Source organism: Chiroxiphia lanceolata, chromosome 1 (assembly GCF_009829145.1).
Source record: "Chiroxiphia lanceolata isolate bChiLan1 chromosome 1, bChiLan1.pri, whole genome shotgun sequence".
Lineage (NCBI taxonomy): Eukaryota > Metazoa > Chordata > Aves > Passeriformes > Pipridae > Chiroxiphia > Chiroxiphia lanceolata.
This window is the reverse complement of record NC_045637.1, coordinates 110,233,442-110,257,873: the sequence shown is the minus strand read 5'-3', so window position 1 is coordinate 110,257,873 and position 24,432 is coordinate 110,233,442. Positions and strand designations below refer to the sequence as shown.

The 24,432-nt window shown below is 38.4% G+C and overlaps 1 protein-coding gene across 5 annotated transcripts in view; it reads right to left on the bottom strand.

Annotated features, from left to right (window-relative positions):
* TRAK1 (trafficking kinesin protein 1) overlaps positions 1-24,432 on the bottom strand; it is a 129,840-nt gene that overhangs the window by 86,533 nt on the left and 18,875 nt on the right. For 2 of the 5 annotated variants that reach the window (XM_032687684.1, XM_032687691.1), the window contains exon 1: positions 17,663-17,759. The exons of 2 other annotated variants lie outside the window; for them this stretch is intronic. In XM_032687684.1, the coding sequence (XP_032543575.1) occupies positions 17,663-17,748 (86 nt within the window). In that variant the 5' untranslated portion in view covers positions 17,749-17,759. Of the gene's footprint in view, positions 1-17,662; positions 17,760-24,432 lie in introns of those variants that run through there. One more of the 5 variants, XM_032687737.1, reaches the window with a different exon arrangement.

Below are 24,432 nucleotides of genomic sequence, written 5' to 3'. Positions count from 1 at the left end.
TCCTGTATGAAGACCTTAAATTCCACGAACGGCCAACAGCATTATAATCTATTAGTACATCTACACAATAGATTGGACTATGACTGCAGTGTAACTAAGACTTGATCAAGAAGTACATTGGGTACTTCTTGTATATTCTTACAGGTATACTGTAAGTGTACCTGTGGCAGCCCAGATTACAAAAGGCAAAAGTTCAAAGCTAACAGACACATTTACATCAGCCAAGATATGAGGGTTTTGAGGCAAAAAAAAAAAAAAAAAAAAAGAAAAAAAATCTCCACATCAGTCAGCCATTTCTGGGTTCTGGATATGAAAAAAGGTTAGTTAATTTTTTAATTTGCAGTGTGTTTTGTGGGGTGAGGGTTGAGTTTCATGGACCACAAATTTCATAGACAAGCAAACAAAATAAACCATTTGCTTTTTCATAGCCATTTGAGATAAACTTTTTCTGCATTTACCGTTAAACACATTAAACACTCTAAAGCTAAATATATAAATGACTTAAAGTAATCCTTCTTCCTCCACCAAAAGCAGAAGAAGATGTAGAGTTATTCAGCCATGTGCCTACCCACAGCCCAGCAGTGCCAACAAATACATTATCTGTAACCTTGCAACATTATTCTTATGGCTATCTTGGATTGCAACAGGAGCCATTTACTGCAGTCACAAAACAGCTGGAACTCCTACAACTAATGTGCTATCCAAGGGCCACAAACTGCACCCTACAGTGATCATTAAGCTTTGAACTATTTTTAGTTAACAGCTCAGATTTTGTGACCCAAATAATACTTTCATTTAGTAGTCTAAAATGGCAACTTGGACACTGCAAACATCTGCCAATTTAAAGAAAGACTTCCTTAATGGAGGGGAAAAATGTCTTTTCGGGACTTCTGATTATAATCTTCCAGGTCATCCTTTTGCTATGCATACTCTCATACAGAATTTAACTATGCTGTTTGGTTTAGAGCAAAAGCATTTACTGTGACCCAGCTGGTTTTCCAGAACAACTTTGGTGCACATGAATCAATTCCCTTTTGAGTAAGAGAATCTGAAAACTCTGCTCCAAGACGGACTTCAAATGCTACCTGCTGTCTAACAGGGACATGAAACTTCAAGCAATCCCATGGCTACATCACTGCAAGGTCATCTGGCGTGTACCTATTACATTTCCTCCTTCAAGAAGCTTCAAACTGCATAGGTAAGTGGGGACAGTAAGCCCAAGGTGACAAGCTAAATCTTATCTAAAGTAACCCACACAAATCAGTAATAAAGATTTAAGAAGCCTCAGTGTTTTGATCTACCCACCCATCCCTACCAACCAAAGTATTTGCTATTTCAGACAGAACCACAGGGTATCAAGGGACTGAGAAAGCATTCTACTTTTTGCATCTGCCTGGAGCTACAGAGCTCTGATTCTGTATTCTCATTTACTAATTTACTAATTCTCATTTACTAAGTACTAACTGACAGTTAAACACTTCAAAGGGTTTTAGAGTGTGCAAATTCTTCCCTTTTATGTACTTGCAAGAGTTCCACCAAAAATGTTCTTCCTGTTTTGTACATCACTTTGTAAATCCATGAAATCCATGAAACGCCTCTGTTTTGCTAAGTCTGGTAAGTTTTACTAAGTTGTTTAAAAACAACCCTCAAGCTTCTTATTCACACATAAAAAAAAATTCTTCAGATGCAAAATTCCCCATGTAGACACTGGAGCAAATCAAAGCTAGTTTATATGTCTACCTAATCTGTGAAACAGATAAACATGCTGGCCTGACCTTTTTATTTGGGAAAATAATTGACCAAAGCAACTTAATAAGACTTGCTTCAAGCATTCAGCTTGTTTATTTCTTTATTAATTCACATTTTGCATCTACAAAAGTTGCCTTTTTTTTTTAAATTTAAAAACCATTTCTCAGTGGGTAGGTTCAAAAGCCAGTCAAAATGCTTTCTTCCATTTAAACACACTTTGTCAGACTATAAAGAAACAACCATTTGCAGTATGCCTGGCTTTTACACACAGACATACCTAAACAATCACTGTTTAACTTTTAGATAAAGGCTGAATTTCATCCTAAATAATTTACTGAGTTGTTTTAATCTTGTACTGTATTACATACCCTCTTATAAACCATGGGAGTTTAGCTTCCACTCAGAAGCTGCCTTTCAAACACATGCAGAATGCTGACTGCTTAGTTAAACCTCCAACTCAAGGGACATAAAGAGGCAAAGTGTCATAGATGAGTGACAGAATGTGAGAAGCAGTTTATTTACCTTCAAAATCATAAACACAAGTACTGCGTTTCTCATGTAAAAATTAAAGGGACAAGCATCTTGGACAACTCCAGACTATATCCTTCTCCAAAATTTTAAAGCCATTCAAGGTCTTTTTACAAACATTCTGTCTAGATTCCCTAGCCATATATTACATTCAGACTATATTCCACACTTTTTGTTTGTTTGGCATTTTTCTTCTCCATAGTGGGGTTAGGAACTCTCTGGCCTAGCCCAATGCAATCTTGCAGGAAAGTATCAACACCCAGTGTCTATGCTGTGCTATCAAGGATCTTCTCAGGTATCTGCCTCCCTAAAGAGGGTCTCTTCTGCCTATGAAACCATTAAAGAGCATTTTCAAGCTAGAGATTTTAAGGGTTTTTAAAACCAATTTTTATAAAGCCTCATAACTGACAAATATTAAGTTGATGAAGGCATCCAAAACCAGAACAATACCTGGTTAACTGCCAGTGGCATGGTAATGTCATTTGCAATTAAAAAGTCACCACTAGAGAATAGAAGCCAAAACAGCACCAGCAATAACCAAAAAACTGCTTAAGCCATAGTATAACCATGTACAGCATAAAATCTTACCCTCCAAAGGTCCCCAAAGCTGCTGCTATGACCTTGTTTGGCCTTGTTTGACCATTAAGTCATCAATCAAGACACTCATGTTTTCTCAAAAAATAATAAAATCAAAACACCACAAATAATAAGCCTCTTAAAGGAAGAAAAAAAAAAAGAAGGAAAACCACCCCACTGTACTCCACAAACCAAAGTTTCTCACCATGAGGATTTGGCCTTCAGAAGGAGCCCATCAGTCTCTTCTCCCCTAAGGCCAAGGGACAGTGGAAGCACACTGTGAGACAAGCCCTGGGTTTGACCTTAGCAGCTGTGAGGGCACAAGTGTGCTCTCACCCTCCTTTATGTAACACTGCCCCTCTTTGCTCTGAGTTCCTTCAGGCAACTATTGCAGGGTTCTATAAATAGTTCTTCCTCATGTAAGGCTCACATTACACTGGGAGCTTTTACAGCTCCCTCTCCTTTTATTAAATATAGGCCAAAAAAAGTGCCCTCCTCACTCATCCCTTCTCTCAGTGAACAAAAAGAACCTGAAAACAGTTAAAAATAATTAGTGCATTGCCTTTCCTGCAACACATCATGCTACTGGCTCGGAGATTTTAGCTAGACAAGCTGCATACTTGTCTTGGAAAGGGAGAACTGTTCTATCACCAACACTAGTACAGAGTGTATGTGAACTATATGTGCAGGCAAAGAAGGAATTCTCCCGGAAACAAAGCAAAGGTCAGAGGTATGGCAATGCAAAGTATAAACACCTCAAACATGTACTTTCTTTTCATATCCATGCACGTGCAAGGTGCTCACTGAGGTAGATCAATGCAAGATGAGTCCAAAGGGCATGGACCAATACTTCCTGAAGATGAGGAAAAGATATAACAACTTAAAAAAAGCAAAACAAAACAAAAAAACAAGCCACCAAATAATTTGGGTTTAGGGTGCTGCTGCATTTAGTATGTATGGACCCCTGCCTCATACACAGCCAATATCCAAGTTAGAATACATGAACATCAGCTTCAGTACTTTAACACAATATCTACAGCATATCTCCTCATACTAATGAACAAAAAGGGCAGGCACCAAAGACTTGTCAAAGAGTTTAGGTATGGGGAAAACTTATTACACCAACAGCAAACCAGGTCCTCAAATAATATGGGTGGCAATAGTGATAACAGAAACCTGAAAAGTTCTTGTTATTTATAGACCACAAGAGCATGAAACTCCCCACTTCTCAAAGATTTTCAAAAGACAGTTTTGGATACAGCTTCTCCACTAGCTGGGAAAAGCTGTGGGATGACCACAATTTGTCTGAACTGCAGCAGAGGACGTAACACCACTGTCTCCACTCTTGAGTCCTGAGCTCGCTTCCTCTCCACAGGAAGAATCAGTAAGAGCACTTGACCAGAAGCAGAGCAGAGCAGAGAGTCACAAATGCACTACACATACGTGAACTAGGTATTAGTAAAGGGGAAAACAAAACAAAAACCCCCAAGAACCCACTGAACAGTGTCTGGGCCTAAGATAGCATGAAATAAGTAAAGATATTCAAATTAAAATGTGTTACCATTCCAAGTTAAAACCCTGATTAGCAAGCCAAGCCATGCCTTCTTCCTCAGGACCACAATAAAGAGCAAGGGAAAGCAGTGAAAACAGCCAAAAGACCACGTTAATATTTTGGTTTACCACCACCACTACTACTGTTTAATCAAAAGTACAATTAACCTAATTGCCAGCAAGTTAGGGTCAGGAGTTTTAGTCAAGTAACTCTAAACAAAGAACAGACTAGCTCAAACCAAATATTTATCATGGTTTAAAACCCGGGGGGGATTTTCATCTTGTTTTGTATTACTATTGTTCTTCACCTTTCACAGGAGGAATTTTTAATTTCTCCCCTCCACAATGACATTTAAAAGTATACATAGACCTGGTATAATTTAAAAAAAAATGCTGCTTCACGGGATTGGAAAAGTGTCATTATTTCAAATTTTAATAGCTGTCCTTCTGAAAATATTTACAGAATTAAGACTGCTGTTTTTCTCTACTGTTTCTTATTGCCCAGAGTCAGTGAGAGCAGGAGGGGAATAAAATTCCTTGCAAATTGCCCTAAAAAAACCCCAAACCAAAACAAACACAAAACTCAAAAAAAATCAAAACCCACATACTATACCACCTGTGTCCTGATCCACTTACTTTCAGGCTGAGTTTAGTGCTTTGGACTAAGCTGAATAATCATATAAAAAGTTGATTAAAAAAAAAAACCCCAACAATCAAATCAAAACCCAGTCTATTGACTAAGGACATCTTTTTTTATTTCCCCCCAGAAATTAAGAAATTAAAGTACCCTGTTACTGCTAGAGACAATTTTAAAGACAACTATTGGGAAACTTACCTCCAAGGACAGTCAGACAACCAGTTCCTCCTCTGAGTAGGATGCTAAGATGATCTGCTTTGGCTCACTAGCATCACTGGCCCTCACTTCCTGGCAGCAAGCCTTCCCACGTGCTCCAGCAATAATCCAGTAAGAACCTTCATCTTCAAGGTTGTCTTACAACCCTACACGTGCACAGAGTTCCTCAATACCTACCCCACAATTTCTTAACTGGCTGTTAATAGATCTGGGCCTCATATCCTTTTTTTTTTTATCTTTGATTAGGTATATATGGGAGCAATGCTTTCCACCACATACTATTTGTTTGAGAGGCCATGAGTGAACTGAACCCAGCTCTGTCATGAGCTCTACAATCATAGTCCCTCTCTGAAGCTTTGGCTGGGGGAATGCAGATCACAGTCCTTCTTAGCCAAGAGAAAGCCAGACCTCCAATACTTGTGGATACCTGAGCCTCACGAGTTCACTTTAGGTACTAGTGTTGAGGAGTGACAAAACAAAGTAACAAATTCCTTAATAACCCAGCAGTCCTGGGCCTTATACCAAAGCCTTGGTCACATGGACTTCCCAGCAACTGGGGCATGTGCTGCTGACTAATGAGGGCGCATCTCAACACTCACCATTCCAACTCAGGACTGCTTCCCTTCTGCTCCCCTAGGGGCTCACGGCTACAGCAAAAGAAGGACATTTCACAGCCCTTCTCAAAACCCTACAATGTAGTTTAAAACCTGGCACAATTATTCTGTCAAGTCATTTTTCTGCTTCTAAAGTTTGTGTGTAAACACAAAGAATAAAATAGGAAAACAAGAATTTGCTGTTTAAAGATTGCTCTGTATAATCAGTATATTACCATATATATGTGTCTGTGTTCTTGGGAACCCAGAAATGTTTATCTTAACAACAGGCTGTGGAATTTTAGGAAACTGAGCCAATTATCCATGGCTTAGTGCCATTAAAGACGAAGTCATACAAGCAAAGATTTTAGAACAGAGTTTTTTAGAATTCCAGGGGCATTAACATGAACACAGCAAGAGCAAAGGTGTGATACAGTATTTATGCGCACGCACGAAAAAAACACCAACCCCAAAAAAACCAAACAAACCATCTCCTTACAAGGGAGAAGTACACAAGAGCACAAGCTAGGGAATAAAAATGCAAATTAAATGCAATACATGCTCAGTTTTTGCTCCATTTTCAGTCTACGGTATCTTACTTAGACACAGAATGAAGTTGAAATCCAGCATTGTGGTTTTCCCCAAAGGACCACAGAAATAAAAATTTGGATTCACTCAATACACATGAATCAAATTCTTCCAAACCATTTGGAAACTGATTTTGGAAAATACTCGTGATAACCGTTAAACATGATGCGTTCTGAGGTTATCCTTAGATTAATTCCTGTGTGCATGTACATATTCTCCAAAACACACAACAGATAGTACTGGACACTGAGCCCCACTTAGTCACCAGAGCAGTAAGAAAGCATTTGACCAAAATGCCCCGACAGCTCCTGCTGAATTGTAAATCCCTACTAATGGAGACCAAAAATTACTGTAAGTGGACTAGACAAGCTGACCTGCTTACCATCAGTCAATTCAGTTCCCCACTTATCAGCGTGCCTTATGACTTATTCATATCTTAGCACCCAGTCAGAAAGAATTCTGAATATACCAACAGCCTCAGGCAAGCAACCCAGCCACCTTTCCATGAGGAAAATCATTCTTTGACAAACCTGATTCCTACATATCAAGTATTTTATTCTTTGTGTACTCTAAAACCTAATTAAAAAACTGAAATTTCTCTGAAAGTGAAATTTTTCACTGTAGTATAAAAAGCAACCCTTGCTTGGGCAGTAAGAGGAACTGAACTAATTCAGTAAAATATTACAGACACTTGATAAATGTAAAAGTGCACAGAACAACGTGTAGGTTCACAGTGTTGGAAGACACAGCATTTGAACTACTTCTTTATTCCACTGAAAAATATAAAAATATCACTAAAATTCCCCCCCTCCAGCTTAAAAGAAAGTCTCTCTAAAAACAAGTATTTTATGATGCTTAGAAATGTCTTCCTTCAAAATGTTTTTTCATGACCTAACTTGGCAGAGCAATGGTCCTATAAGCCTCAGAACTACAATTAGAATTTATTTTCCTTGACTCATACATACTCTAACACAAGCAAAGTTATCATTCCCAACACTCAGTTTCCTCAAACTAACGGTAACATTTTAGTCAGCTTTAAGAGTGGAACATCTGAACTTTAAACACCCACAGTTACATTTGAAGAAGATGATAAGTTTTAACACCATAGGAAAGTATCAGTAAAGCCAAAGTAATAACCTTATTTCACACTCCTGGCTTAGGCATGAAGAAGCAAGCTTCTCTCAAGGGAGATGTGAAAGACTGAGATTTCAAGATCAACAGGTGAAATGAAAAGCAAGGCCTACAAGTACAATCCTGAATATAAGCACAGGATTTCCTGAAAGGAACAGATCTCTACCTACTCTGTAAATCCTCTGTATAGACTCCTCTTCTGACATACAAACTGTTATTTGAGCTAAAGACATTAAAAAGGAATGAAGATTTGACAAATGAAGCCAGTAACATTAAAAACTGCTTTGAGACATCCTCAATTTCATTATTTAAGCCTTCATTAATTTTCAGTTATCTGTCCAATATGTTCTTGCAGCAGACCTCAGAGATTTATCATATCTTTTTTACTGCAAGAGAGGATATGAAATTCTCCTTGATACTGAAGAAGGTCTGGAGAGCACCTCCTTGCAACTTAGTGTGGCAGACAGGAAAAAATGAACTTGCATAGAAAGGGCTGCACATCACATCATTAAAAGATAGAATAGAAAAGGTTTTTTTCTCAAATTTCTATGTAGGCACTGACTTACCTGAGACAAAGTCAACCTACTTCTTTTACAGTTCATGTAGAAAAGCTTTGGATTTAAATTTAGTCATGCTTTAAAGGTGAAATATTATACTGTATCTGCCTGAGGGTTTGAGGTCCAATAGAATTTTCAGCAAGAAATGCTGAAATAACACTAAAAAGTATACACAATAACGGCAAAGATCTCCAGGCCATCACTTGCCTCATACAAGTAACAGTTTTAGCTTTGTTTAACAAATTCTCAGTCATCCTTTTTTCAGAAGAACATAGCAGTCCAAATGGTTCATGCAGCAGTTCAAGCAAAAAAGACTGTATTCTAAAGTGAAAATTGAAGTATTTCCCCTACCGGATGAAGGGAATTAAATATTGTAGCTGCTCCTAGTGCAGAGTAGAGATGTGGCTACACCAGACCACCTTTATTTCCCTTGCTGTTCCAGATCCAGACTTGGTTTTCAGAAATACACTGTTTATTCACCTGTACCAACTGCAGGGTTCAGCAAAGACACAACTCTCAGTTTCTACTAAGAACCATCTTCTGTTCTTCTCTGTAAAATATTCTGCCATCATTCTGAAACTGTCTCTTTACAATATTCCATCTGTCTTTTGTGTACTTTTATGTCTCTGTAAGGTCCCATGGCTCAGTTTTCATACACCTATCCCTCACCATGGAAACAGAAAAGGAAGAAAAATATAAATGAAGCATGTGCATTCTATTTTATTAAATATATAAAAATTCATCACCAAAATACCATACTGATATTCATCATTAGGTTGGAATCTCCATGGCCAAAACAGGAAGCACAGATAAGTTTCCCGTGACTCAAGCCTAGTTATAATTCCCTTGTAAACTTCCATCATCACCAACACCAGCAACTGCCAGGTCAAGGCCAAAATAAGCCACTGTGCTGTAGTTTAAAAAGGCAGCCAGCTTTTAACCAGCAGTAAATCTAGCAGAGCACCTCTGGGGAAAATATCTTGGTAGTGACAAGCTGCACCACAACCTTCCTAGAGCTCTTTAAACAGATACACAGATTTTCATGGTAGGTTTGCAGTTCCACAGCTCAAGCCCTTGCTCCAAAGCTTCTGTTCAGTCCAGACTCCACAGGCACCAACACCCACACCAGCTGCCTGCACAGCCCCTGCCCACAGCACAAAGTATCTCTGTGCAATTTGAGTAAGGCCAACACTTTCTCAGCAGGATGAGACAGTGCTCAAACACTCTCTTCCTCGGCCTCACTCTACCTACACTGACTGCAGTAGAAACACGAAGGTTTATTAATAAGCAGGCAGAAAAGGTCAGCAACTTGACTTGGATCCATGACTTTCTAGGCTAAGATAGTTGCACAGTATGCCAGACAGGTCAGATAAGAGACCAATTCTGCCAGGGCAGACTATGAGCCTGCATGGAAACACCACAGAATAAACCTATATGGCCTCCCATAGATTCCAACTGCCAAATGAGTGCTGATACAGCCAGGTCAATATGGAACAGAAGGGTTTTTTACAACTCCTACTCATTTCCATTAATTCAGGCTAAATCTATGGTGAGGTAGGAAAACAGTGTAAAACAAGTCCAGCAACAGACAACAGATCACTTAACAACTGGCAGTACACTGTAGGGGGATTTTTTTGTAAGTTTTCTCTGTCAAACTTTTGCATAATACTGCTATTTCATAGATTTCCATTCTTCCACATTCTTTACATTGTGTTCAGATCTGAATGCACTGAAGAACAAAGCTGTTCATTAGCTTTTCAAAGGGCCCTACATAGAGATACCAATTTATAGTGCAATTAAGAAACCACACAAACCCCAAACATACAGCTAGAACAAAGATCTTGCAACTACAGTGCATATGTGAGTTCCTGGCACAGTGTTTGGCTGCAGGTTTCTGAATTCAGACAGACTTTTCCTCTTTGCCCTTGCACAAATTTATCCTCATTCAATAAGAAGCCTGTTATTGCAGTCATGCATCACAACTATGTCACTGAAGGTATATGAATCCATTCTACTCAGTTCTTTGAACTTACTTATTTATTTACAAATCAGGTTAAATATAATGCAGGATGTGTGTTAGTGCACAGTGGTAGAGTATATTCCTAGAGATGAGGGCAGGAAGGGAATTTGAGCATGCTCTACCCTTGCTCCAAACACACATGAAATTAATACAGTTGCACAGTGTTTCCAGGACATTCACAGTGCAAAGTTAAAGGCAACTAGAGAGAACACTGACCCAATCACTTTTTATGTTCCTCAGCACAACCATTAGGCTCAGCTACCATAGTACAGTTTGCATTCATCACCAGTTCCCCTTGCTGCATGACAAAGGGCACCACCACAGCCACCAGGTTTTAACCATTATGGCCTGTGCTCTTCAGACAAATTACAAACAGCTGCAAAAATAAAACTGAACTTTAGCTAAACTAGTTTGCAAATTACCCAGTGTACATCACATGTTCTACCTGATGGTGGGCAGAAAATACTTGAGTCAACAAAACTGATGTGCCATATGCAGAATTTTCCTACAAACATCCTATACAGACAGGTTACACCACTGGATAAAGCCCCAAAATATCCATAAAACTGCATAAGTAGCATGAAAGTCCACAACCACACAATACTGTGAGCAGGACCAACACTACCAGGCAAAATGAAGAAAGATAATATTCAGCTGGAACCCATCCTGACTGGTCAGAGGAAAGACAGACAAATGTTTTGGAAGTTATTTTCAACTGAGAAAAGGAAAAAAGGAAGTTTTTCCATTTAAGATAAATGACACTACTCCAATATGAATGTATGGTGGAACATTTAAAACCTAACACCAAATAGTTAAGTTTTTCACTTCAGCATGCCTGCAAGCCCTCTGTTGCATGGAGTGTTACTTTATGAACACTGTCAGTACCAACTGACACAGCCCACCTTACTTTGTCTTTGGTGTCCCACAGCAATGAAACACACATCAGTGAAATGTGTCTGCTATGTGGCAGCATTCCCAGGTATGTCATTTAGAGAAGTCTCACACCACTCTGAATCCCATTTTAAGTTCTCCACCCACAGATTTTATTTGCAAAGATAAATGTGAAAGTGAAGAGAAACGCATTCACTCAGACACGCACATGGAGACTGTAAGACTGGAGATGACCTTTGATTTTAGCACTAAAACAAAACACATTAAAAATAAGAAAAAGGAAGGGAGGAAATGAAAAGCACAGCAATGTACCTAGGGGAGTCTCACTAGCTATTCTGACACCCGCAAAAACCAGCAGCTTTCCTGCCCCAAGTTCATAAGGCAGCACATAAGCACATAAACTGGTGGGGCCCTCTTTTGCTTTCTGCTGTTTTTCTACCTCAGAAGGTTTTTTGCATAATAGTTCTAAGAAAAAAATGGATAAAATTGAAGCTCACAGGGGTTCTGTATAAAATTCTAAATATTAAAAAGCTGCTTGTAGTTGAGTATTTTGGTCAAAATAAAGGTTCCACAATTTATAACAATTTCCTTTTTCAGTGGCACTGTTGTCTACATCAGCTTTCTCTGGTTACTGTGCAAAGTCTGGTACAAAAGCCAATGTAAGGCATAAATTAATGTAACTCCTACCTCATCCAAAATCTCTCTTAGCCTTTCCACTAACATATAGTGAAGAGCAGCACTTCTCGGATTCACTGTATTAAAAGGTGTCTGTTGAGATCCAGGCAGCCCTTGAACATCATCACAGTGAAAACTGAAGTTTCCACCCATGCTTCTACTGATTTTCCCTCACAAAACACAGATATCATTTCTAGCCAAACAGAAGTGAACAAACCTGACAAATGTGTCTTTTATTTGCAAGTTACCAGGAAATAACACAGTCAAAACCAGAAAAACACAGTTGGGCATGAAAGGTACCATTTTCTCCCCTCCCATTCCAAACCATTGGTAGCTCCCTTCTACAGCTCTCAGCCAGGGCTATGTCCCTCAGCGACTCTAGGAGTCTAACCAGACTGCTAAAAATAGCTTCTCAACTACAGGACATGCACATTATCGGGGAAAACATTTCTGCGAGCCTAGTAACAGCTCCACAGCTCAGTCTGATGACACGAGAGCCTGAAAAGGCAGACTAAAGAATGGCTTGCTGAGTTAGGGAAGCCTTTACTACATGCCCATCCACGTCCATCACAGACAGAACACATATTTTTTACCCTAGGTGATAGATACTTTATGGGCAATCCCAGAAAGTTGAGGGTTTTTGCATCATAAGCAATACTGACTGAAATCTGAATACTCCAGAAACACACTGATAATTTGAAGTACACTTAAATACATATTACTTGGCAATTCAGCAGTCTTCCATGATTATTTCTCTGGAAGCCTTCAGAAGCAACATATAACAACGTATGTAACATTTTGTAGGCAAGCGCAACACTCTCAACATTCAAAGTTATTTTTTATGCTATAAAACAGCGATAAAACAGACTGGGGAACTAAAAGGCTTGCCCAGGTCACTTTTGTATGGATATCTGTGTTGTGGGTTCTGTGACTTCATTGCATGCTGTGATTGCTACAGAAAAATGTACATGAGATCATTTACTACCTGAAGTCCTGGGCTAAAGAATTAAAGGCCAGTTATGCAAGGCATGTTTCCATCAAGCCTGGAGAAGGGTGAATAATTCTGATGGCACTTAATTAATCAAATAGAATGTTTTAGCACCAAAAATATCCAGTTGTTTGTTCATCTTAAAAAAAAAAAGTCATCTTGACTCACTGCATCTATATTGGCAATTTTTTAATTCAAAAGGAACTTGCCATCTCTCAGAAAAACACAGAAAAAGCAAGCCAGACTTAAAAACTTAATACACAAAACTGCCCTCCCTGTATAGATGACAAACTTCTGCAAGTACCACCACCCAGTTGCTACCAGAGAAGAAGTACTGTGACTTACTTAAAAAGGAGGAACAACAGAGTTCTTGTGTCATTACAGCAAAAACTCTGCAACCGACCACTAAAAGCCTTGGTCTGTCTCTTATTCCCAACCTTATTCTATATGGCTCATCAAAGTTATCTTTGTTGGCTGAGAATTGAAGTCGTGGAACAATCACAATCAGTTTAAAAAGTTTTTGAACATGGAAGTGTCCTACTCACTCTATCTCTGGTTTTGTAAGGATGTTGAGGTAATTCAGTTGTTCACATGGAGGACAACACTCTAGCTTTCATAATGTTACTTCCCAAACTGAATTCTCCAGTTACGAAGTTACAGATCCATAAGTACGATTACGTGTAATAAATAGTCATTGCATTAAGGACTGTAATTTTAGCAAGTCTCGGAGTGATACCCACTCCAGACTTTGAACACATCTTCAGAAGCATTTTTTCTTGGTAATTCAAACACCCAGCTCTTCGAGACCAACAGTATAATTTTATCCCAAATAAATTTCTGTTAAGAGTTGAAGTGATACTTGAAAACATAATTTTTTTAAAGTAAAGATTTAGAGTGTGGATGGGTTTTTTGCCAAGTCTGATAGAGATTTTAGCAAAGCACAACTTTCCACGGCTACTGTAAACATACAGAGAATCTACTTGTCCACTTGTTTTTCCCATGACATTTTCATCAGAGGGCAAGTCACATCAGTTACAGCTGTAACTTTCCTACTGATGTCTTGTTAATGACCAGGCAAGAAACAAGTTTTCTTAACAGAGTTAAAAATTACTGTGCTGTTGATGTAATAGTTATAATTTGAAGCTACACTATTGGGAAATATACAAGTAAACTAGTTCTAAAGCACAACTTACCAAAAAAAAAAAAAAAAAGAAAAAAAAAAAGAAAAAAAAGAGTAGAAATCCCAGTGAACTTGCATCTTTCTTTAAGAGAATCTGACTGATTACAGACTTTGCCATTTCAAGATAAACACTTAAACTCATGTTTGTTTTCTTTTGTTTTGTTTTACATTGGAAGGAAGGCACTGAGAAGGTCATGCATCTAAATTAACTGACCTGCTTTCCTCTCAACTTGGAGACACCTACCCTACCGCATTTCTCTCTCTCACCACTTCAAGAATTTCCCTTATGGGAAGAAAAGGAAGAGCAATGTTCAAGAGTCACCAAGGTTTCTCAGCAAGCAGAAGGATATCCTAACCAGAGCCACTAGTTGTTTAGCTTGTTATCAGGAGCAGTAACTAAAAAGTTTACTTAGTAAACTTTCAGATTCCACTGAAAACTGACTAAATCAGAACAAGTGTCAACACTGAAAGGCAAATTCTCCTGTTACAGTTTGGTGTAGTTGTGCAGTAACAGCTGCCAATTAACTGCATTTCCTGAGAATAAAGAGTAGGGTTAAGGGAGGGAATCAAACAAACAATCTGACCAGGAACAAATAAAAATAAGCTCAAGGTCTCTTATATCAATACATGTCTATATTGGAGTTTCCACATGATATCTGAGCTATCTATATTAAGCCTCTCCGGCCAGTCTTCCACTAAATTAAGCTCTTGAGTGGCTTAAAGTTCACATGATTTTTAGAGGCTATCTAGACAGCTATTCTTTCTGCATCTTCCCTACTGAAAGTTTGTCAGCTACATTTTTCACCTTCATTCCAGTTCTCTGATGAAACCTTGCATGTATGAACTCATGTGACATTAGGAAGCACATTTCATCTCTTTCAGAGAAAAAGGATTTCAGAATGAGGTGGGATCAAAGGCAAAAGTATCCCAGTTGATGAGAAAAATGATTTCAGTATTTGAAAATCTAACAACATGGAAAAAAAAAGGTGAAATACTCTCCTATCACTTCCAATCCTCAGGTTTTCCCAGTAATTCCTTTACAGCCCCATGATGACTTGAAGGCAAGCTGTACTGCCCTGAAAGGCCACAAATCCACTTCAGTCTTTAACTTCATATTTGAGATGAGTTGTCTCACAATAATTCCAACTGAAGTCCTAGCTAGGAAGGCTAGTAAATGCATGATAAATCAGTCTGAATACCTTCAGTTCTGCTTAAAGACTTAACAGACTTACTCTGTTTTCTTGCTAGCCTGTAAAGACTGCAAGTTTTAGTACAGACCTACCATTTGCTTTCATTCAAGCTCCCTTCACACCTGGATAACCAAACTGCTCACTGAAGATCTCCCAGTACAGGTATGCTTCTTACAGCACCTTTCACATAAATTTTCTCTGCCTTCCATTTTTCTTCTTAGTACACAGTACACCAGATTGCAAATGCACTCCATTTCATAGCAGCACATATATTAAACAGCAACACCTGGGATACACAAAGTAGAGCATGGAAGGGGGTTTGAGAAGAAGTAAATCTGTTGAAAATACTTCTTTTAACATGTTCCTTCAAAAAGACTGTCTCCACAAGAACTGAAAATTGCAAGGCAGCTGTTCCTCTGTATTTTAGAGATAAATAAAAAACAGTGAGGACGAATTCTGAGCCACCCTGTGATGAACACAAGCACCTCACTGGAAGCAGAACTTATCTCAAAGATAAAAGAAGTATGGGTGAGTAAATACTTGCCATACATTTATGTTCTTTATTGGGGTGAAGCAGGAGTTGAGGGGAAAAAAGTAAGCCATACAACAATGAACAAGAACCCATCAGATTATTTCACTTAAGAACACTTTAGATCTAATCCCAGTGAACGTGGGCTTCTACTAGAATTTAAGTGCACTTGGTTGCAATGTAATCCTACCTGCACTAGTGGAGACTGACAAAGGAGAGTAAAAAGAACTAACAATAAGGGTATTCTTTCTGCCTGATATGATCTCCATCTCTGTCCAACTACAATCACACTCCCATAATTTGCAACATCATGCTACAGATGCTAAAAGCTCTACAAAAAACCATCTCATCTCCTTCCCTCTGCTTTCCTACAATAGTCTGAAAACAACTGTAGCACTGAGTGTGTTGAGGATTTTAGGTTTTGCAGGTAGAGCACACCCAAAGTATTTTTATAAAGTTTTAAAATGCAAAGATTTTCATTAAGAAATATCAGCTTCCTTCAGGTTTGTCAATCACAGAGCAAGGAACAATTATTACAGGCAATATTCCAAAGCTAAAAAGCTCTCAACGATAGAAATGTTCTTTAAACTACTTTGGCTCTGAGTTGAAATGGGTTTTGTAACAAAGAGCATGTAAAAATAAACTTGATTTCTCATTTTAACTTGATTAGAAGCAGTTGCAAGTATTTTTTACAAATTCACTAAGCATAGTCATACTTTTAACAGAGTTCAGACACAGCCAAGTAGTACAGTAGCAAAAAGAATTTATGAAGAACTGTTCCTCACTTGTTTATAACACTGAAGATCAAGTTGGGGAGAGGAATCTGAATAGCTTTCCTGCATTCCAGCCTACCAGAACAAAAGAACATAACTCTCCAACAGCAATCTAATATTTCAGAGCCATCAGATTTAAAAAATAAAATTATTCTTAAAAAAAAGTTCTAAACATGAAAATAGCTCATATCACTCATAATTCATGCATTAATTTCTAACCATTTTACTTTTTTTCTGTTTTAAAGTTCTGGTTTAAAATTTATATACAGATAAGAAAAGCAAACCACATCCAGAAAATAAGCTTAATAAAATGACGACATCCCCAGCCCAAGTTACCTTGTGTTTCAAAGGAAACATTCACATCTAAGCTCCTTACATTGTAGGAATTTTCATTTTAAAAACAGGATGAAGTCCAAGATACCAGTCAGACAGGCATCACTAATAGCATACTTCAACAAATAGGCTTAGAGTTACCAAATTGTTTCTCAGCATACACAAAGATTAATATACATGGCATATAAATATTAACACATTTCCTGCCTCAGATGCTCCCGAATTGCCAACAGAAATCAGTGACAAATAAATTGTCTTACATCTATAGGACGAGTATTTCAAATAACTACAATTTCTTTGCAGCTGAAAGTCTACAAAACTGTGCAAGTAATTCCTCTTGCATTAATTTGCCTGCTCCCACCACATTTGTTTAATAATAATATCACAACTTAAAATACCTGATGCCCAAAGCAGTTTCATCTGTAACCTTAAAAATATTAGTTATCTCAGATTCCTTCTGGTTTATTCTCAAAAAAATTTTATGGTGGCAGCATTTTAAATAACATGCCAGCTTACTAGGACTACTGTTAAGACATGGAGGCAGGGAGGGAGAACTCAGCCACAGTTAGCAGTGACTCTTGACCCTTTCAAGCACGGCAGACTGTCAATACCCGAATTCTGAACATCAAAGCACAAGTTTATTCCCCCGCCCCACCAGACTAAACTTGCATCTGAGAACACAACAGCAGCTCAGCTCAGCACTATTTGAGAAAGACACCAGGCAGTGTTATGCAGTGCAATAGTGGAAAAACAGCATTCAACTAAACTGCTGAGTCAGGGGAAATGAAAAGTACTAAAGCAGCATTTGCCATGTTCCTTTCTTTTGTCCAAATTACTTTAAATCATGGCTAGCAATGCCTCTGCACACGCACTACATACATACTACAGTCAAAGCTACGCTCTAAAAGAGGCAGACAGCACTGGGGGATTAGAGCTTCATAGCAGCCACTGTTGTACCTGACTTTCAACTCCTTTTGCTCCTGATCCTCTGCATAGCATTCTTCCTTTCTTGTGTCTCCTTTTCTCCTCCAGAATTTCACCATTTGGCTAGCAGGCTCGCTTTAAGTGTAGCTCCTATTTGTGTTTCCCCCACATGAACGCTTCTTGATGCTGTAAGGTCATCTGAACGCAATTGTAACTTTGGCTCGGGCACAAATTTCCTCACCCTCTCTTGGCAGAGCAGCTACACAAACTACCAAACTGAATCTAAAAGGGTTAGGCTACTCCTCTTTTCAATCTGTTGCATTAAAACCTGGATGTTTTGAGTGCATTTTACAGTATCTATACTCTTAACTATGTCCAAAATTTTTAGTTTGAGCACAAAGCTAAACAGAGAACTGTACACAAACATCCTCTAGACAGAACAGATGTTAGCAAACATTTTCCTTTTAAACATCACACAGAAAGCAAGAACAGGAAAGTGTATACCATATGAAAACACTGCAAAATGTTTCCAGAATCTTCACACAACTAGTAAGATTTATCTATAGAGCAAAATAAAGCAGTACTTTAAAACTGCATATAGCTCAAAAGGCTAAGGCTTTCTGCTCTAAGTCTTTAAACACTGATGAGAGAATAGAGTTACAAGTTTATCTGGCAATCCACAAGTACTCCCACAAATTAAACCCCATTTTGCCAAAATTACCTTTTAAAGTAAAGCCAATCACAAACTTTGGCCTTCTCAAAATGGCATTTTTTACATAGTGCATTACCTGTCACCTCAAACTTATGAGTTTTAAGAATTTGGAAATACTTTATCATTCCTTAAGAAAACCATGAGCAATTTCCTTGCTTAACTTCTCCTCCAAAAAAAACCCACAAGAGTTCTTCTCAGTCAGCCTCCTGTATTCTCACATTAAGGACAAGTGTGCCATTGCAGCCACCTCTTCTCCTAGAAGCAATTCTTTTTGTGGACTGATCCAACTTTTTGTGTCAAAACAAAGGATGCATGAACATTGTCTTCCAGGGGTAAGCCTGCACCATGGATAAACTTTTGAATCTTGGTAGATATGAAATGCAAGTCCCTCCCTGAAAAACCTAGATTTTAAAAATTTCAATTGTATTTTTTCAAAGGGCTCACAGCTACATCAGTGGTTATTTACAGTGCTTCCTACTGCATCAAGCTTTTGGCTGCTGACAACCCAGTTCTAATCAAAAGTATCCTTTACATCCGTGCATGGTTTTGGATGGAGTTGCATTCAGTCACCTCGTTATTCCTTGAAGGGTCCTTTCCAATCCTTTCCAATCCAAACCATTCTGATTCTATGATTATTCGTCAGTTCAAGGCTGAGCATAATTGTATGCCTGGTTAACATCCAGCCTTTCAGATACATAAACTGTCATTTACTTTATCAGTGGAGCTACAGGTATTCCCAGTGCCTTTTCACACTACCTTTTTCCTGCTTCACAACAGTCCTGACTCATACAGTTTCAATACTCTGAAGTGCAGAACTGTTCTGAGTATCAGGCTGTGATTACAGCAAACTGAAATTAGCCATATGGTGAATGGTGGATTTGAGGAGGTGATTTACATATGCAAATATAAATCTATTCCCATGTGCACTTCAATATTTTTAAGCTTGAACTGAAACACCTGCAATAGAAGAAATTAAATTTGAGCCTGATAGTGAAGCAAAAAGATTCAAAGTAATAAACGAAAATATTTTCCTGAAGTTTCCTTTCTTCTGCAACAGTGCAAAAAAGGAAAAGGGAAGGAAAGAAAGACAGCAGTAGGTCTTCAGCAATCAGATAAAGACAATCCAGAGTGAATATTTGCAGCATTTTCAGTGGCCAGGGAAGGTAATAAAATACTTTTAAAGGCTAAAATTGCAGAGAAAAGTGTTCATTTCAGCAACACGCAGAACTAAGAGACAGATTTCCTGTTCATACCCTTTGTGTACAAGTTGGGATTTTAACAGATGTTTCACAGCAGATAAACTATCTTCTGAAAATTTATTTTTTGTTTTAATTCATTTTTAAGGTAAGTTACAAAACTCAGTTTTTCTTAGAACTAATAATTTTTCAAGCAACATTTTCCCTACAGATTTCCCAATGAGTCCATGTAATTACCACCTTCCATCTGTCTTGCCCATGTACCTTCAGCAGTAGGAACATTTGCTGACACTGTAATCAAGAATGAACTGACGGTAAGATTATTTATCCTCTGCCAGGCTATGCCACTGTTAAATATAGAGTGAGATGAATTAGGATTTAACTCTAGTTGACTGGCAACTAAATCTTGTATTAGATTTGCTTGGGTTTATTATTCAGCAAAGCTTATTCCAAAACAGAAGTCACTGCTTTGTATGCAATGCTGGATGTGAATCGCCACATCAGTACACCTCGGACCTTCAAGATACCCAGGCACAGTCAGTAAGCAGCAGATTATACTCCAAGCAAATGGGCACAGGAATAGACTGTCTTAATGATAAAAGTATAAAATAAGTTATATGGCTACTGCAAGAAAGCTATAAGCCAAATACAGACAAAAGTTCAGAATTCATAGAGATTTAAAATCTTGAAAAATTGGCTTGAGCACTGTAACACAGGAACTTTTTCCACTTTCCTCATCTATGCCTACTCCATTCCAATTTAAATAATTTGTTCATTGTTAAATAAAGGAATCAAGAACCATTCATCTCACTTTCACAGCAGTTTCTGTCAAGACGCTCTGCTAAGCAGAGAATAAACTCTTCCTGAATGCCCACACAGATGACTCTTTAAAAAAAATTTAAAAAATAAATTGGATGGCATATATAAATCCCAAAGCACGTTTTACTCAAGATGCTGGCAGTACATAAAGAGATTAAATTCTGGCAGAAGTGCAATCAGCTCTGGTCCTGAAGGATGGGAAGACAAAATTTTATTTTAACAACTAAAGGGAGAGTGGCAAATGACAGATTTGGACACCTGGGCATGGCTCCAGATTTTGCAGAATCATAGAATCAAAGGACTTTAAGCAAAAAGCAAACAGTTATTTGGTGCTACGAACACGCAGATTTTTAAGAGGTCACCTTGTTGACACTATACAACCTTCAAAACTTCAAGGCATTAACTAGATGTCTCCTCCCTACCCATAAAACATTATGCCACCATAGTAGGAACAATCCAGTACAGCATGACCTACATCATCCATCTACTCTCACTGCATATCCTCGAGACAGTCTGCTTTGTGATAGTACTGCAGAGATATTTGAAGCAAGGTAAGTCTACTGTCTGGCACATCTATTCTTTGATAGTCCATTTGCTATGCAAAAAAATCACCTCAACAACAATACAAAAAATTATAATAAGCCTACGTGAGGAGCACAAAATTTCTTGATTTCTTTTACCTGCAATGTATTTCAACTCAATGTTTCTAAACTATTTTATTTTGTTAGTTTCCAATATAACTTTCACTACCATCTTAGCTTGGTGATGAGGAATGAAAAGGTCACTGTCTTTAAAAACAATCTAAAGAGAGATTGGAAGAAGGAGTCACTTATCTGTACTAGTGTAGTTTTACTAATGCAAGGTAATAAAAGTTTGCCCTTTGTAGTAACCAATACTGGCACAGCGAGTGTAAAGATTCTTATGATGGACCAAGAAAGTTTACAGAGAAAACTGTGGATCATTTTTCCAGTGAGGAATATCCCCTCACTGCCCTTTCATACCCACACAAGCAAGTATGTGTTCAATCTAAAATCCTTCCCCTGCAGCTTCTGTGAAAACACTGTACGTAGGCAGGATAAATTATTATTCACTACTAGAACATTTGGAATGTGTCTCAGCTTTTCAGATGCCCAGGCATAGTCAGTAAACAGCAGATTATTCTCTGACCAAATGGGCAGAATAGTAGACTGTCTTAATATTAAAAGCGTAAAATAAGTTGCATGGCTACTATAAGAAAGTTATAAGCCCAATACAGACAAAGTTCAGAATTTATATACAGAGATTTAAGATCTTGCAAATATAGGCTTGAGCAGTGTAACACAGGAACTGTTTCTACTTTCCTTCTCATCTAATGGACATTTGTGGTCTAGCATTAAAAGAAGTTAAAAGCAACTCAACCTCAGAAATAAGACTAAAACAAAAGCAGCTTGTTCCCCTAATACTCCTTTTCTGCCTTGGCAATCCTACACCATGAAAAACAAACCCCAAAGCAACCACCATTCCCACTCCCAAAAAAACCCACACAAACTGAAGGGAAACACAGAGGCCTTTTACCAATCTGCACAATATACAGAGAAAAAAACCCTTGGGGACAGAAGTAGAAAGCAACAGATTACGTTGCTGTCATATGTTATCCCTATAGCAGTACCCAATTCAACTCCATCCACAAATTATACAAAAAGGTCACCCATCTGAATTCACCCATTTCAGATACTAGCAGGGAAAGTTTTACTAAGGATTAAAACATACCAAAGAAACCTTGAGGACTCCTTCCCACCTCTGTCCTCTTCCTCTACACACCATGTGCTCAGTACACATCTCCGCACCACAGGAGACACTAGGAGCTGCAAGTGTGTCTCCACATGATGGGTCAAGTAAACAAGCGGTTTTCAGTTTGAATCAACCACTGTGGGTTATTCTTCATATCTAAATATGGAATGAACAAGTTCTTCCTTACTCTGGAGTGTGCAAATTTTCTTCCTTTGAAATACATCAAACAATCATACCTTGGTTTTACAACATGAACAGAGCAGGAAGATTAATTTAAAAGGAACCTTACCATTCCACATTAACAAGAAAGGACAGCATAGAAGACAAGCAGTGATGCTCCCACCATGTATCTGAATGAAAAGAGGTCTTAGGAAAAAGAGGAAAGAAGGAAACTTTAGAGATTATTAATTAAGAGAGTTCAGCAGACATTTGATAGACTTGCACAGGCGTCCATGCCAGGGACCCACAGGGACTGGCTGAGGAACAGAGATCAGAGCCAGGTACAGCCTGCAGTAACAGGCAGCAGCTGCAGAAGGCTGCATCAAACATTCAGTACATCTGCCTCTATCCACACGGGAGCCTCCTGTTCCAGATGGCAAACAGGTACTGAAGACTGTATGGCTTTTTTCTGAAATCAGTTTAAAGAACGGCAGACAGCACAAACTGAATAGATAGTCAGCTGGTTTGAAATAAGAACTGGCTTGATGTCAGCCCAATTATGCTAAGAGCCCCCAAAACAGTGTCAGGAGGTTTCCAGAAGAAAAGCAGACAGCATGCATATGCTATCCCTCCCTCAGGCCCAAATTCCCTCTGCCTCCAAATCTGTTATGAAATACTGGTTGTAACTATTAAAACCAAAACACTTCAGAATAGATGTCAGAGTAAAAGCAAAGATAAATATTCAATATTTATGCTTTCACCCATAATTCCACAAAAAAATTAAGATAAGTGTGCTTTTGGGGGCAAATAACATGCAAACTCAGCTGCTGCTTGTATTTTAACATTACTTAAGACAATTCCAGCAAACTCCTGCATGCCTCTAGGCCATCCAACCCTTTGTTCAGCTTACATCTGCCAATCCAAAACACTAAACTGATCCCTTCATTTTTCAAATGCCGCCACCTAACCATCAGGTTCATTAAGACTGAGTTTATCTAGCAGTCAAGTTAACCAAAGGTCCAATTATTCCCTCAGTTACAGTCTAGTAAATCCATTTAGTATAGCTGCACTACTTTGGATTTACACCACAGCAATAGTACAGTAGAGTATAAAACTAAAAGCTATTAACTAAAAGACAGTTTAAATTAACATTTTCACTGCTTAAGTTTAAACATTTTGGCTGGCTGGGACTTGTAAACACAAAGCCCCACCAAGAAAAGTATCCCTCTCAGTGAGACAAGCTAAGCTAAATTACTTATACTCCAACAATCCTATGTAACCACACATATCCACAGAACATCTAACCTCTCCATTTGACAGCCCAGTGCTGTATTCAGATATGGCACCATTTAATTATGGACTGGATTGCTAGAAGAGAATAGGACAGTTAACTTACTGCTGTTTAATGAGCTCGCTCTTGTTAGTTGTGAATACATTCACTGTACTCATTAAATCAGGAGGCACTGGGGTTCTGAATACATCATTAAAAGGATCCAGGAATGCTGCTGCTTTGTTCAGCATGACTACATGCTCTGCTTGACAGTTAGAAAATGAGCAAGAAATGTAAGCCCCTTCCTGTTGGGCCAGCAGATCTAATTTTAAACTAGGACGAGGCAGAGAGTGGGAAATCTGCTTCTTCAGAGCTTCACTCATTTAGAACACAAATTTCTCTTCCTACTGCTGACTTGATGCAGTAACATGCTCAGTACTGTAAGACAGCAATAAGAAGAAGTGTCAAGCTTGGTGGGCAGTGAGGGAGGATACCTAAAAAAAGTTAAAAAATAAACAAACCCATAGCCCATTTTCAATACATCCAAGCAGCAGGAGTGGGCACTAACCTATCAGCTTGCCAATTAGCAAAATCAACCTTCATAAAACAAATACACACATACCCCTAACATGGCAGTTCCCACACTATTTACCATATATTGATTATGGCTGAAGAGGGAGTGAAACTGGCCAGTAGGCTCCTATACATTCTCACAGAGAAGATTTAGAACATATGTTCAGCGAGAGGATGAGTTTTCTTCCATTACCCACAAAGATACACACCCACATGAGAACCTAATGTCTACAGCTTTCTAGAGTTACAGGGAAGTTAATCCATAAGTGGCAACTGTTCAGGTCAAACCCATTGCATGGAATCA